We start from the raw sequence: 12668 nt of genomic DNA, 5'->3' as shown, positions 1-12668 counted from the left end.
TACAAAGCCAAAGTCTATCATTTAGCATTATTAATACCAAGTGGTGTCACTGTGCTGAGAGGACAGCGTTGGCAGCCTGAAGAGGTTAAATACCTTGCCTAAGAGTGCAGAGGTAATGGCTGCAATTAACATAGCATTAATGGCTGTTGAAGCTAGTGGAACGACCAGGGGCATGGGGGTGGCAGAGCAGGTTAATGGTTTGGAGATGTTGGTTGCTAAAGGGGAGGTTCAGAGCCTTGCCTAAAGGTATGGGAGCATGAACTGACATTTGATGTGTTAATAATGCCAGTGGGGTGTGGAACAGTGGTGCAGTGGATGGAAAACGAGGTTGCTAGAGGGGATTACAGATGCAGCACTTGGCTAGGTTTCTTTTTGGAAGGAGTTAAGGGAAATGGGTGAGGGGTTGAGTTGGTTGCTTAAGTGCCATGCCCAGGGAAACTTTAGTAATGTCTATTATTAGAATAGTTTTCTCAAGCTATCCTAGCCACCAGTAATTTAATACTCTGGTCTGGCTAACTACAATCTCCTTGAGGGCATGGCTTGATTTAAGAGGAGTGGCATTAACCTCTTTTGGGTTCTGACCCCTGAAAACAAAGGAATACCAATCCCATTGTTTGGGGAGTTGTTAAGAGTTCCCAAAGACCTTTGGGAGTGACTTTTTTTGCTGATTAGTACATCAGGGGGTTTATTTTGTCAAAGGTAAGGGCAGAATAAAAGGAGTCATCTACTAGGGGAGTTACACAGAATCCTTTTAGAGTTATAGCAGTGACGAAAATGATACTTTTGTTCCTTATAACCCACAATGATTTGTGCCAGTTGCTAATCACCATTTGTGCTTATGGCAGTACTGACATTGCAGGGACAGTTTGGCAGTGTTTTTAATAAGAGATAAAACTCTTCTATGTAATGTCTCCGGGGGTCAGTTTTGGCACTAGTCACCACGGCAGGGTCTACAAGCTACTCTGGCAATGTGCATTGTGCCAGTTGAACATTCATGGGCAGGGGCCTTGTGGCTCAGTGGACTAAAGCAGATACTCTTGACTCATATTTGTTGTCAGCCAGTACCACTCAAAACCTATTTGGCATGCCATTCTCTCCATGTCTCTCATGTTTATCAGTGTGTGCTATCTAATAAGGAGGGGAGGCATTTAAAATGCACCAAAGCTGGTCTCATGTGCACTAAATGTTTTAATAATGATCAAATAATGAAGAAGGCAGCAACACCATTATAAAATACTTAAAATTACCAATAAATCCAACCTTTATGACACAGTTCCTACAAGACGTGAGTGTTAACCTTCACAAAAGCAGTATGCAATTTAATTAAAAATTATAACAATATGGGGACATTTTTAAAGCAACAAATTAAGATAGAAGTGTTAATTAAATTTCAAAATTATAAGGCAATGCATAAGGTGTCAGTAAAATAATGAATTATAGTCAGAAAAGGGAGCGGAAATGTAATTTCCACTGTTGCTTATATGTATAGAACACTGAGCATGGCCTCTGGAGATGCAAGCTGTCTTGAAGTGAAAAGAAAAAATGAAATTAACTCCATGTTTGACTCCAGGCTACATAATCTGTAGTCTGTGCAGTGATCTCCCTTCCTATGAATGAAGAGCATGTGTTACTGTGGAAGGGTATTTGACATCTCACGCATCTTGATTGGCGCCTTAAAATGCTAAAAATGAAAATACCCCATTAGCTGTTATTCCAGCAGCTAGCTGTTATTGTTTTGCTGGAGAATACTGTCCCCAGTCTGCCCTGCTACTGTTGTTCTTGTTGCGACATATCTGGGGCTCAAGGCTATCACAGCGGTATTTTTAGTCTCATCTTTAATTATCTTGTATCGTTACCCTTTTACCAGCCATTTTAGACTTTAGCCACTCAAAAGAATCAGCCATTTTAGAAACAAACCTCAAGTGTCAGATGTTCTTGGCATCATAAGGTGCTTGCTTAGCATGGGTGTAGCGGTGTAGCATCAGTTTTGTGTGCAGTGAGTCTTTCATTATTACTCATGTTTTCAAATGCAGCTTTTGTGCCAGGTTAGGTCTTGTTATTGTTCTGGTGTAATAGACTGATATTCATGTGGTTTCTAAAATATATGCTGGAATTATTTCAGTAAACAGACACTGTTGTCACATATTACTCAGCTGTTTCCAACCTATACTAAATCCTTTTCCTGTTATATTTTTGTAGCAGGCAGCGCTTTGATTAGCTGAAGTGCTAAAGGTTATATTTTGCAACGTTGTTTGTGTTGTGACATATCTGGGTCTCTGACTGATAGGAGTATTTTTAGCTGGCACATCATCTTGGCAGCCATCTTAAAGGCTCTTTTTTTCATGTCACCATCTTAGCGTCAGTGGCAAAAATGAAAAAAATAAAATGAAGGGAGTGATGTCCATTATATGTTCATTTTGCAGCAGATTTAGATAGAGAGAAAATCAGTGCCGGCCTTGTTTTGTTTCCAGTCTGATTGGCTGTAGTCCAGTTTGGCTGGAGTCATTTTGGGTTTTGTTTGTGACATTCAGAACCAAGAAGTGAGATTATTCTAATACCTGCGTGGCAGAAAAAAGCACAGGGATAAAAAGAAAAGAACAGCCAAAACGATAACTGGGGTACTGAGAAGCTGATGTGCATGTGTGTGCATGTGCGCACACATGTCTGTGCCTCCACATGTTTGTGTGCATCCGTTCAAAGCCTGTTATGTTCTGCTCCATTCTGCAGAGCGATGTGTTTTCTCACAGTAGATTAGCTAAACAATAAGTGATAAGCGCTATTGTCTAGAAACCATTATATAGTACATATTATGTATAGTCTAATATGCAAATACAATTAACCAGGGGCATTTTATAGAATGTAGGGTTTTATCCAATTTGACTTTATTTAATTGTATTTAATTCTATACTGTCCTATTCTATTCTATTCTATTCTATTCTATTCTATTTAGGATTACATCTGCAAATGAATTAATTTCAATAGCCAAGAATTTCAAACCCAAAGATATCCAGTTTATGATAATGTACATTTGTCTTCATAGGTGATTAATAAGAATTGCATATTCAAAACAAATATAACAATATACGTTTCAAGGAATTAGACTTAATCATTATCATGGGATCGTTTCTCTGAATTTGTGATGAGCTAATGTGAGATTGTGAGATTAAACATCAAGCAGAGCAGGATCACATTTTATCATATTTCATTGCATCAACATCTGGTTCGGGTCTGAGCTGATTACTAGAACATCTGGAAGGACAGTTTGTCTGTCCTGTTGGTACAGCTAGATTATTCCCTTCAGTCAGCTATAATGGTGTATAATGCTGTCATGGTATAGTACTCAGTAGGCTAGCGAAGTACCTGAAGTATATTTATTCTTGGCTTGCTGATGTTGTAGAGAATGAAACAGTTCTCCAGTGTGCCATTGTGTTAGCATAACAAAAGTAACTGATTTGTGTGTGAATTCGCTGTTGAAGGGGCCAGAATAACGTAAACAACAGAAGTAAAAACAGAGAAGCATCGCCCAGAGAACTGCTATGAAATAAAATCAACCACTAATCATGAAATCAGAGTGCGAAATCTATTGTGACAATTTGGAGGTTCCAGTTCCTCAAATTAGGATACAGCAGTTTGTTTCCTGCTATAAAAGCACTGTTTAATCACTTATGTATATTAAAAGTGGTGCATCATTTATCCATTCTTCTTCCAGGTATTGCTCTGATTTCTTCTCATGAAGCTGCAGACATTTAGTTTCCTCTTTATGCGTCAGTGCAGTTGTTGCACATCTTCAAATTATTAGTATTTGTTTCCAACCTTGTGCCAGGTCACTTTTATAGACTCGTTCAGCTGCACGTACTGCTGCAGTTTCTCCGTTATTTCTAAAAGGACTGCTTTAAATACTTTAGACTGTTATAACCTTGTACAGAAGCAGTCGGATGCTCATGTAGGTACATACAGCCCACTCTTTGGCAAATGCAGTCATAGTTTCACTGTCTACACACTAACTAGCCCCTCAGAGGGCATCCTTGCTAGTCTGTTCAAGCACTGCATTTTTGAAGGTATGTGTTGGCACAAGCACAAGCAGCTGCAAACAAACTGAGCAATTCACTGCTCTTGATCCGGTCAGATTTAAAATTGCTGCATTGTTTGCTTTCCAACTGTGGTTAAAGTCCTTTGTTTCTTTCCTTTCACGCAGGTTCCTACATGTATGTTGACGTCTCGCAGTATGATGTTGGAGAAAAAGCCAGGTTTCAGCTGCCAGTCATGAAGGAGAATGATACTCATTGTATCGACTTCAACTATCTCCTCAGTAGCCCCGATGGCTCCAGCCCTGGCACGCTCAACGTCCTGGTGAAGGTACTGAGATCCGATCTTGTAGAGTAGTATGGATATGTAGGATATGTAGTAGTTAATTATCTTAAGGGACCCTATGATGCTCATTCCCAACTACCTCTTATTATTTCTGAGCCAGTGCGACTTTGCATGATTCGCAGTTTAAAATAATCCTTTTTTATCTTATACTGGGTCTTGGTGCAGCCCGTTGTTTTAGCTGGGATCTGAAACTAACTGAGCATTACTGGCCCTCCTAATAAGTTTTAACGGCAGATGTGTCAGCTGTGTACCTGAGAGAGCCCGTTGATGTTGTAAGCCTTCTCTGACATCATCCAGATATGAGAGTAAAAGATAAAGTGCTAGCAAAACTGCTAGTTTAAAGCAACTCAGCTCACATGGATTACCTGCACATATGGTGACATCATTATTTGTAACTTTGGCCATGTTTATGCCCAGCTATGTAGAGTTAATATGTGCCAGAAAACAGAAAAACATAGTAGACCTCAATTAACTGACGGTTATATTTATTTGGATTTTTCTAATTAGCAAACAAACCAGCTGAATCAAGACCAAATGTACTCCTCCACCAGCCACTATACAGCAGTGTACATTCTCTGAGGCTACATATTATAGAGCCCAAGCTGGATTGCATTATTCTAAATTAATTAAAGGAGTTTGTTTGTCACAAAAGCAGATGGTGACCAAAGCCTCTCCATTTAAAACAAAACAGGACAGAAGAAAACAAAGCAAAAGAATACTGGATTTATTGGAAATTCTTGGTGTTGGTTTTATGAAACATCCCCGCAATTATTGCAGCTAACATGCAATAGAGGCTGCTGATTGCCTTGCTTTAACCGACACTTTCATTTCACAATTAAACATGATTTTTAAAGCAACACACATGCAGTCTCACGTTTATTTCAAAATAACATTATGTTATTTATTTTATTTAAATAATATGGAGAAGCACATTCACGTATCTGGTGCTTTGATGGTCTATTCCACAGTTATTTCCATAACACCTCTGTCTCCTGATCCTATTGTTTTCTTTTTTCTGTGTGTGAATGTTCTTAGAAAACACATTAAGATTAGATTGTAGTTTCTTTGGAATTTTCCTGGCTAGAGCCAGGTGAGCTGTAATAAACCAAGAAAAAGATGCCTGACTGGAATGTAAAAGGGGCCTCTTTGGATAAATCATGAATTGCAGTGCACTGCATGCTTATAGGTTCATTTTTGTGTAAACTATTTTGTGACTGATTGTGGTTCTGTTTGATTTCTAGGTGAACAAGGGTCCCTTGGCTAACCCTATATGGAATGTGACGTCCTACACCGGTAAAGACTAGCTCACAGCAGTGCTTAATCTGATTCAATTCAGCGTTTATGCATTATTGCTTATAATGGCTTATTTTGACCCTGATGTCGTTGTCCAGGTAAAGAGTGGCTGAGAGCCGAACTTGCTGTTTCCACCTTCTGGCCTAATGAATATCAGGTAAATCGGTAAAATAACAAACAGCAACTACACAGTTAGAACATCCCACTATCATGCATAGTTCTTTACTTTCTGTCAAACTGATGTGAAAACGCAGATGTCACACAGACACACACAAATAAAGGCAAACACATACACGTGCTGTGAGGCAGGCAGCTGATTTATTTGTGTTGACTGAGGCTCAGGAGGTGGCGATTAGGCTAGAAAGACACTTAGAAAGACCAGCCGGGTGTGTGTTTATGTGTACACGTGTTTGCACGCATAGGGGTGTGTCGCCATGCTGGACACTGACATTGTTGTCATTGCCCTATGGTCTTGTTTATGTGTTTTTAATGAGCAGCTGTCTGACCTGACCCTGAACATGAGATTCACATAGGAAAATCTATTGCAGGAATATTGTTGTAGGTTGCATTATACTGATCTTATGTGCATATTTGTCTCTTCCTTTTTCTTAATTTATGTCAGTCAACTTGATCTATGTGCGGTCGTTGGGTGGTGTTCAGACATGTGTGTACGTTACAGGCTGAGCGTTGTAGCTACATACACACACTGATCATGTTAACACACACAGCCAGAGGACTGTGTAATATTACTATAAAGCAAAGTGTAAGAACATCCTCCAAATGGCCCATCTGGAGCCCAGTCCCCCTCAGCGGAGATCACCAGCATGAAACTCGTGTGTCAACATGTTTTAATTGGAACATAATCATCCAGGTTTGCCAAGGATTATATAGGTTTTGAGGCTGGGAAACAGGTTATTGGATTTCAGAGTATGAAACTATTTTATCATGTTGGAACATGTTTCTCTGTTAGCACTTTAGCTTCAGCTGTAATGAGACTCGTTTCACCAGGGGAAGACCTGTCGCATGCAACAACAGATGCACGTACGAAATGCAGACAAAGCCACATAGCACAGTTTAAGAAGACCTTGTAGTCCTCTTAAACAGTTTGTCTTTCTTGGCTCTTTATTTCAACTGAAAACGTAACAATCTTAACCGTTTCTAGATCTCCACAATGCAGTGAAGAAAGAACTTTATATAAAGATAATAATATCTGGTGACAGTTTGATATCAGAGTAAAAATATATTAAAAAGGTTGGTGGTTTAAGTGATGTGTTTTGTTTTTGTTTCTCTTTTTTTAAACGTGACAGTAAATCTTGAGTTTTGAGCTCTTGGTCAGACAAAACAAGATATTTTAAGACTCATTTTCTCACAGGAACTTAAATTACCTTAAGCGTTAATTCATATGATATATATACAGAAACAGTGCCCAAACACAATTTACATTTATTAATCTTTGTGCTAATTCTTCCACGACATGCATTTTTAATTTCTCTTTGATATTTGGGCTGATTGGGGCCCAATGAATGTAAAAACAAAGAATTACCAGCTTTTTTTTTTTTTTACCTTATTTTTGTTTTTATGAAAAATCAGAGCCACATGTGAGGATATTCGTTTAAAATTCTGATAGAACAGTAACAGTATAATGTCCTCGTAAGTGGATATCAGGCCCTTGTAGACCAAAATTGAGTATTTTGGTCTAAATAACCCAAAATGTGATGTCCACATATGTGGACGCCAGGTCCTAGGAGGTTAAACATGTTTGATTCAATGGCCATGCATGCATAAACTGTATCTGAGTGACATACTCTGGAGTAATGATGTAGGCTTTAACATTTCAGAAAACAATAAACCTGCTCTACACTGATTGGATTGGTCAGATAGTGAGTGTTTGACCCCCTGTATGTATCAGAGGTGACCGCAATCCAATATATGAATATGAATTCACGTGGCCTTATAGACAATTAACTTTTACAAGAAGGTAAAATGACTTGCACCCAAGCCACATGTCCCTGGGCATGATGAAAATCCTTTCAATACCACACTCACGAGTACACAAACATTAGCAGAGTGTAGATTTAAGACCAGCTCAAAAAATTGATTATAATCTTTGATTTGACTGCAGAGACTTGCTTCACTGCCAAAAGAGTTGGCCTGAGATTTGAAAATGTTTAAAAGTTTGATGTCAAGTTTCTTGCTTTTAAAGTTCCTAACTGCTAAAATTTAATTGGACACCAATGGGCAGACCTTGTGTACTCAGTCTTTCATTCTCTGTCAGGTTCAAACAAGTTCATAACCAACATAATTTGTTCAGCTAAATGTCCACAGACAAACCTCAGACTATACTGTGGGTTTGATTCCACTCACTGCAAATTCAGAAAGGTTGTTAAAGATTTTTTAATCTCACTTTTGAATAGCAGGCTGGTAAAGAGCCAGCCCTAAGCCACACATTTCATTTAAGTATTATGTCTATATTAAATAGATTTCCTTTAGGCTATGTAAGAAGAAAAAGTATTAAGATAATTTGAGAGGATTCATTTTATTCACTTTATTTGGGGAACATTCATTGCCCAGACTTGTGACCCGAGTTCGTCCTCAATGACTTGAAGCATAAACATAAAACATTTGTTTATATGTTTTTATACATGCACCTACATGCAGGTGTATAGGAGGCAGGCAGACAGGAAAGCTTGGTCGACAGATAGACGGAGATGAAGGTATTAAAAGTCAGCTGATGTCTTTCTGCTGGGCTCCGCAGTGAGCTATGAGTGAAAGATGATAGGAGAGAGAGACAAGATAGATTGGTAGGGGAGGGAGACCGAGAGGGGGAGAGTGTGACAGGCAGGAGATGATAAGCTGTGGGTAAACAGTTCACGGCAGATTTCCTTTTACAGGTGATGAATGACAACAACTGCTCACTGCCTGGCTCTCTTTCTCCCTCTGCCTCTCTTTTTGATGGCTACCTCCTCTTTTCTCCTCCTGTCCCTTCTCTTCTGTTCATTAGGTGCTCCTTTCTAAATAAACACTGTTAGAAAACAGACAGCAAGCGAGAAATAGAGAAAGGAGGAAAAGGCTTGGGAAGGCTAACGTATGGACAAGGAGGAGGCAGTGAAGAAGAGAGAGATTACGATGAGGTGGATTTTCCTAATTCAGATCCTTAGTGAGCTGCAGGGAGGTTGAAGCACCTGTTGACTGTTATGACTCCACTTAAAATCTACAAATTTAGCTTGCCAGTGTTATTTAGTGTTAAGCAGGTAATTTGCCTACTCAGCCATGATTGCTTATTTCTTCCAAGCAATCATACTAACACATGATCCATCCACATATAGTTTTTTTTATTTTCATCAGATTCACAATGGTCACCCATTATATTTTAAAGTTATATATACATGAAATATCCTATTTTGCCCAATTATCAGCTTACATTTAAATACTTTGTAAAGTCCTGGTGGATTGACAAACACTGTGCGTTTCTATTCCCCAAGGGAATCAAAACAAGTACGACAGGTTTGTTTTTCCAGTTCATCCGAGGCCATTCCCATAACGCTGAAACTTTCACTACCTTCACCAGGTCATGGTACCCAAATCACATTTTAGTTCTACCCTTAAGAATGAGCTGTTTTCAACTATCCAGCACTTTTAAGGTGGCCTATACCATGAAGTAATGGTCTTTTTTGGAAGCTTTTCTAGGGAAACTAAAAGTGCATTACATACATGCTCGTTGATTAAACTCCTTTTAAAAAAAAAAGAAAATTGTCAGAATGGAACAAAAGATTTTGGTCTTACAGATTGTTTAGTCATAACTTTTGGCATCACAGTCAAAATTGTTGCAAATATTACATAACGTTTAAAGTATTGCGGATCTTCCAACACTATGAAGAAAAAGGCTTAAATGGCTGATCGGGGAGCTGTTCATGCAGTAGAAAGGCAGCTAATGGCAGCCTCCCATGCCTCTAATGTGTGACTCTGTGTGTTTGAAGTATTTATCAATCATTGACCTGCTGGTAGCACAAAAATGAAATTAGGAATTATCCTGTGGGGAACATGGATGTCAGTACAATGGATTTACTGAATTTAACTCCCAAGGCCCACACTATTATCATAGCTAAAAGAAAATTGAATTTCATGTATTTATTTTGGAGTTTTTTTTCATCCTTTGCTGAAGTTCTCATCATGTGTTACATGCACAGATGTTTGACAACATAAGGAAAACAGACAGATGTAGGAAAGGAAAGGAAAGCAAAAATAGGCATGGGGAAAAAAGACCAAACAGATAGGTCATAGCTCTTTGCTCTGTGACTTACCACACTGGATTTCAGTATATACTATAATTTCTTTAGCAGCCATTTTTGTGTACCCAAAGAGATTACTATGATCCATAAGGAAGTATCTCATTTATCCTCCCTGCCGTGTTGGGCAGAATTTATAAATCCAGCTGCATTCAGGGTGGCGGTTTTGAATTTATCCAGTTTAAAGCACATCAACAGCTGCTGTCGGTGACTTTCAGCCTGCTTTAAGATTGAATTGTTCATATTCACAACAAATTGAAATGGCAATAGTCTCACTTTGCAGCTTCCACTGCACTTAGGATGCATCAAAACAATTTGTGATCTGGTAACAGTACTAAAGAGTTGATTTCATAACCATAAGGGGCTTGTGATTTGCAAACAGAGCATTTGCAGATTACTTTTCTCTCAGGCTTTGACTTTGTTTTTCCTGTTGTTGTATTTTCTGTTTTTGATACACGGTTTATGTGCACAAATTGTTACATTTGCAAATTCAACTTCTTCAGGGTATCAAGCTCAAGCATTTTGTGTGCTACTTGTAAATGTTGTTGTCAGTAATTTGTGTTATCTTCATCTCAGTGTTAATGTTAACTGTTTAAACTGCAATCGGGAGAGCAATAGGTAAATCTCCTCTATCTCTCTTCTCTCAGGTCATATTTGAAGCTGAGGTTTCGGACAGCAAAGCCGGCTTCATCGCCATAGACGACATTCAGGTGCTCAGCTACCCATGCGGTGAGTCATTAGCATGCCAGCAATTAGTCCTAGTCCGCTGGATAGACGCTGATAGCTTTGGCCACTAATTAGACTGTACCTGGGATGGTTTCTGTTGCACTTGAATGGGTAGATAAGTGGGAAGGTGACACAAGAGAGGAGGGATGTGGCAAGAGGAGAAAGGCAAGTCGTAGAGAAAAATGAGAGAAATAAAAAAGGGAGAGAGGAGGAAACACAGAGAGAAAGAGGGGAATAGGAGAGAGTGAAGCGGGAAATGAGACAGTATTAGGGCAATCATGGAGAGAGAAGATTCTGACCACTCAGCAGTTCTCGCTCTTTCTCTTTAACCCACAAGCACACACAGATGCGTGCACACACACACAGAGTGAACAGTAGCTTTCTTGTCTCTGTACTGACAGGAAAGAGATGAGGGCTGCGATCCTTTTTAAATTCTCAGTACGTCTCAAGTCTTCCTCTCTTCTTTGCTTGAGTGTTTCCTTACCACTAGAGGCTAGAAAAAAAAGTGTTGTGACGACAAACTGTTAACAGAAGGGTGGTCCGTTAATCTAAAGCCATAGGCATGTTCCTGGAGAGGCAACTATTACAGCTGTTTTTGTTATCTATCTAGCAGAAGCACTGAAATCTTCCAGGACAATTCTGTTTCTTAATGGATTCTATTGATTATAAGTCATAAAAATAAAGTGTCGTGAACAGTCCCCCTTGTAGAGTTTGTGGGGTCGTGATGTCCCTGTGGTCCCTGTCTCTGTCACAAGTTGTCGATATGACTCTGAAACACATTTCTACACTTGGACGTGAAATCTTGTAAAATATGGGAGGGAAAAAAGGGATCCCTGGTGTTTTAAAGGCAGAGCAGCGGGGCCCTTAATAGGAGGGAGCAAGTATTTAAAAAGGAATTAGTACTTAGTCTCCACAGTGGAAGCATTCATTCTCACAGCTGCATTTCTGGACACACGGGTTTGTGTGTGTGTGGACACGTTCACATGCGTGCATGTGTGAGCTTGTGTGTTTGTGAGCGTGTGTCCGTGTGTGTGTGTGTTTTCATTCACCATAGGAGCTGCTATCTATGATTGCAATCACATCCCCAGAATAAAGATGTCACGGCTGAACTGCATCTTCAGGGTCTAAAAAGGCTTACTTCATTATCTTAGCATGGTATTTAAGAACTGGAAGCTATGTCAGTCACATGTAGTGAATGTGGCATTAATGTTACCTGGCAATGGCAAGTCAGTACTGTGCTGTGGTCCAGTAAAACATAATAATGACAAAAATGAACATATTCCTCAGGGTGGCCCATCGTCCTGAAATGTATTGTGTGTTTGTGATAAGGTGACCGTTTTGTCACCTCATTTCCATTTTAAAGAGAGGAATAAAATCAAAACATTTTAAAGCACAAATACATATATCCTCGCTGTAAACCTAATCTGATTCGCCTCTTTGTTTGACCTCATTTCCTGCAGATAAATCGCCTCATTTCCTGCGCCTTGGGGATGTGGAGGTGAACGCTGGACAAAATGCCACTTTTCAGTGTATCGCCACGGGGCGAGACACCTCGAACAATAAACTCTGGCTACAGGTACAACCAAGAAAACATTTGCAAAACGTGTGCGGTGTTCTGTTATTACACGAACAAGTTCTACAAGGCGTTTGTAGCAAGACCAGATCTAAACGATTAATTATGATTATGGGGTTATTTAACTAGCAGTATTTAAATTGCAATAATATTCGCAGCCTTTCAAGCCCAGATCCAAAAACAGCCTGTGTTGTCACATCTAACAGTGGTATTCATTTTAGTGTACCCAATTACAACATTATTGAATGGATTTCATTTATTTACTTATTTATTTTTACAGAATATGACAGTTAAAAACATATTTAAGAAAGTCAACTTTAAAGCCAGAAAGGCTTGATAAGTTAAGAGAAAAAAACTAAGAGCATGTTTTCTGTAATTGGGACAGACTTTCCCTTCATTATATGACTCTCTGTCTTCAT

The 12668-nt window shown here is 39.2% G+C and overlaps 1 protein-coding gene across 21 annotated transcripts in view; it reads left to right on the top strand.

Annotated features, from left to right (window-relative positions):
• The window catches only part of ptprk (protein tyrosine phosphatase receptor type K), a 104448-nt gene that overhangs the window by 43500 nt on the left and 48280 nt on the right, over positions 1-12668 (top strand). For all 21 annotated transcript variants that reach the window (XM_035908469.2, XM_006792659.3, XM_006792658.3 and 18 more), the window contains 5 exons: positions 4196-4356; positions 5613-5664; positions 5763-5821; positions 10598-10679; positions 12137-12252. In XM_035908469.2, coding sequence (XP_035764362.1) covers positions 4196-4356; positions 5613-5664; positions 5763-5821; positions 10598-10679; positions 12137-12252 — 470 coding nt within the window. The remainder of the gene's footprint in view (positions 1-4195; positions 4357-5612; positions 5665-5762; positions 5822-10597; positions 10680-12136; positions 12253-12668) is intronic.

This window comes from Neolamprologus brichardi, chromosome 15, assembly GCF_056152115.1.
Source record: "Neolamprologus brichardi isolate AB-2024 chromosome 15, ASM5615211v1, whole genome shotgun sequence".
Lineage (NCBI taxonomy): Eukaryota > Metazoa > Chordata > Actinopteri > Cichliformes > Cichlidae > Neolamprologus > Neolamprologus brichardi.
The sequence above is the reverse complement of the archived record's forward strand: the minus strand, read 5'-3'. Positions and strand labels throughout refer to the sequence as shown.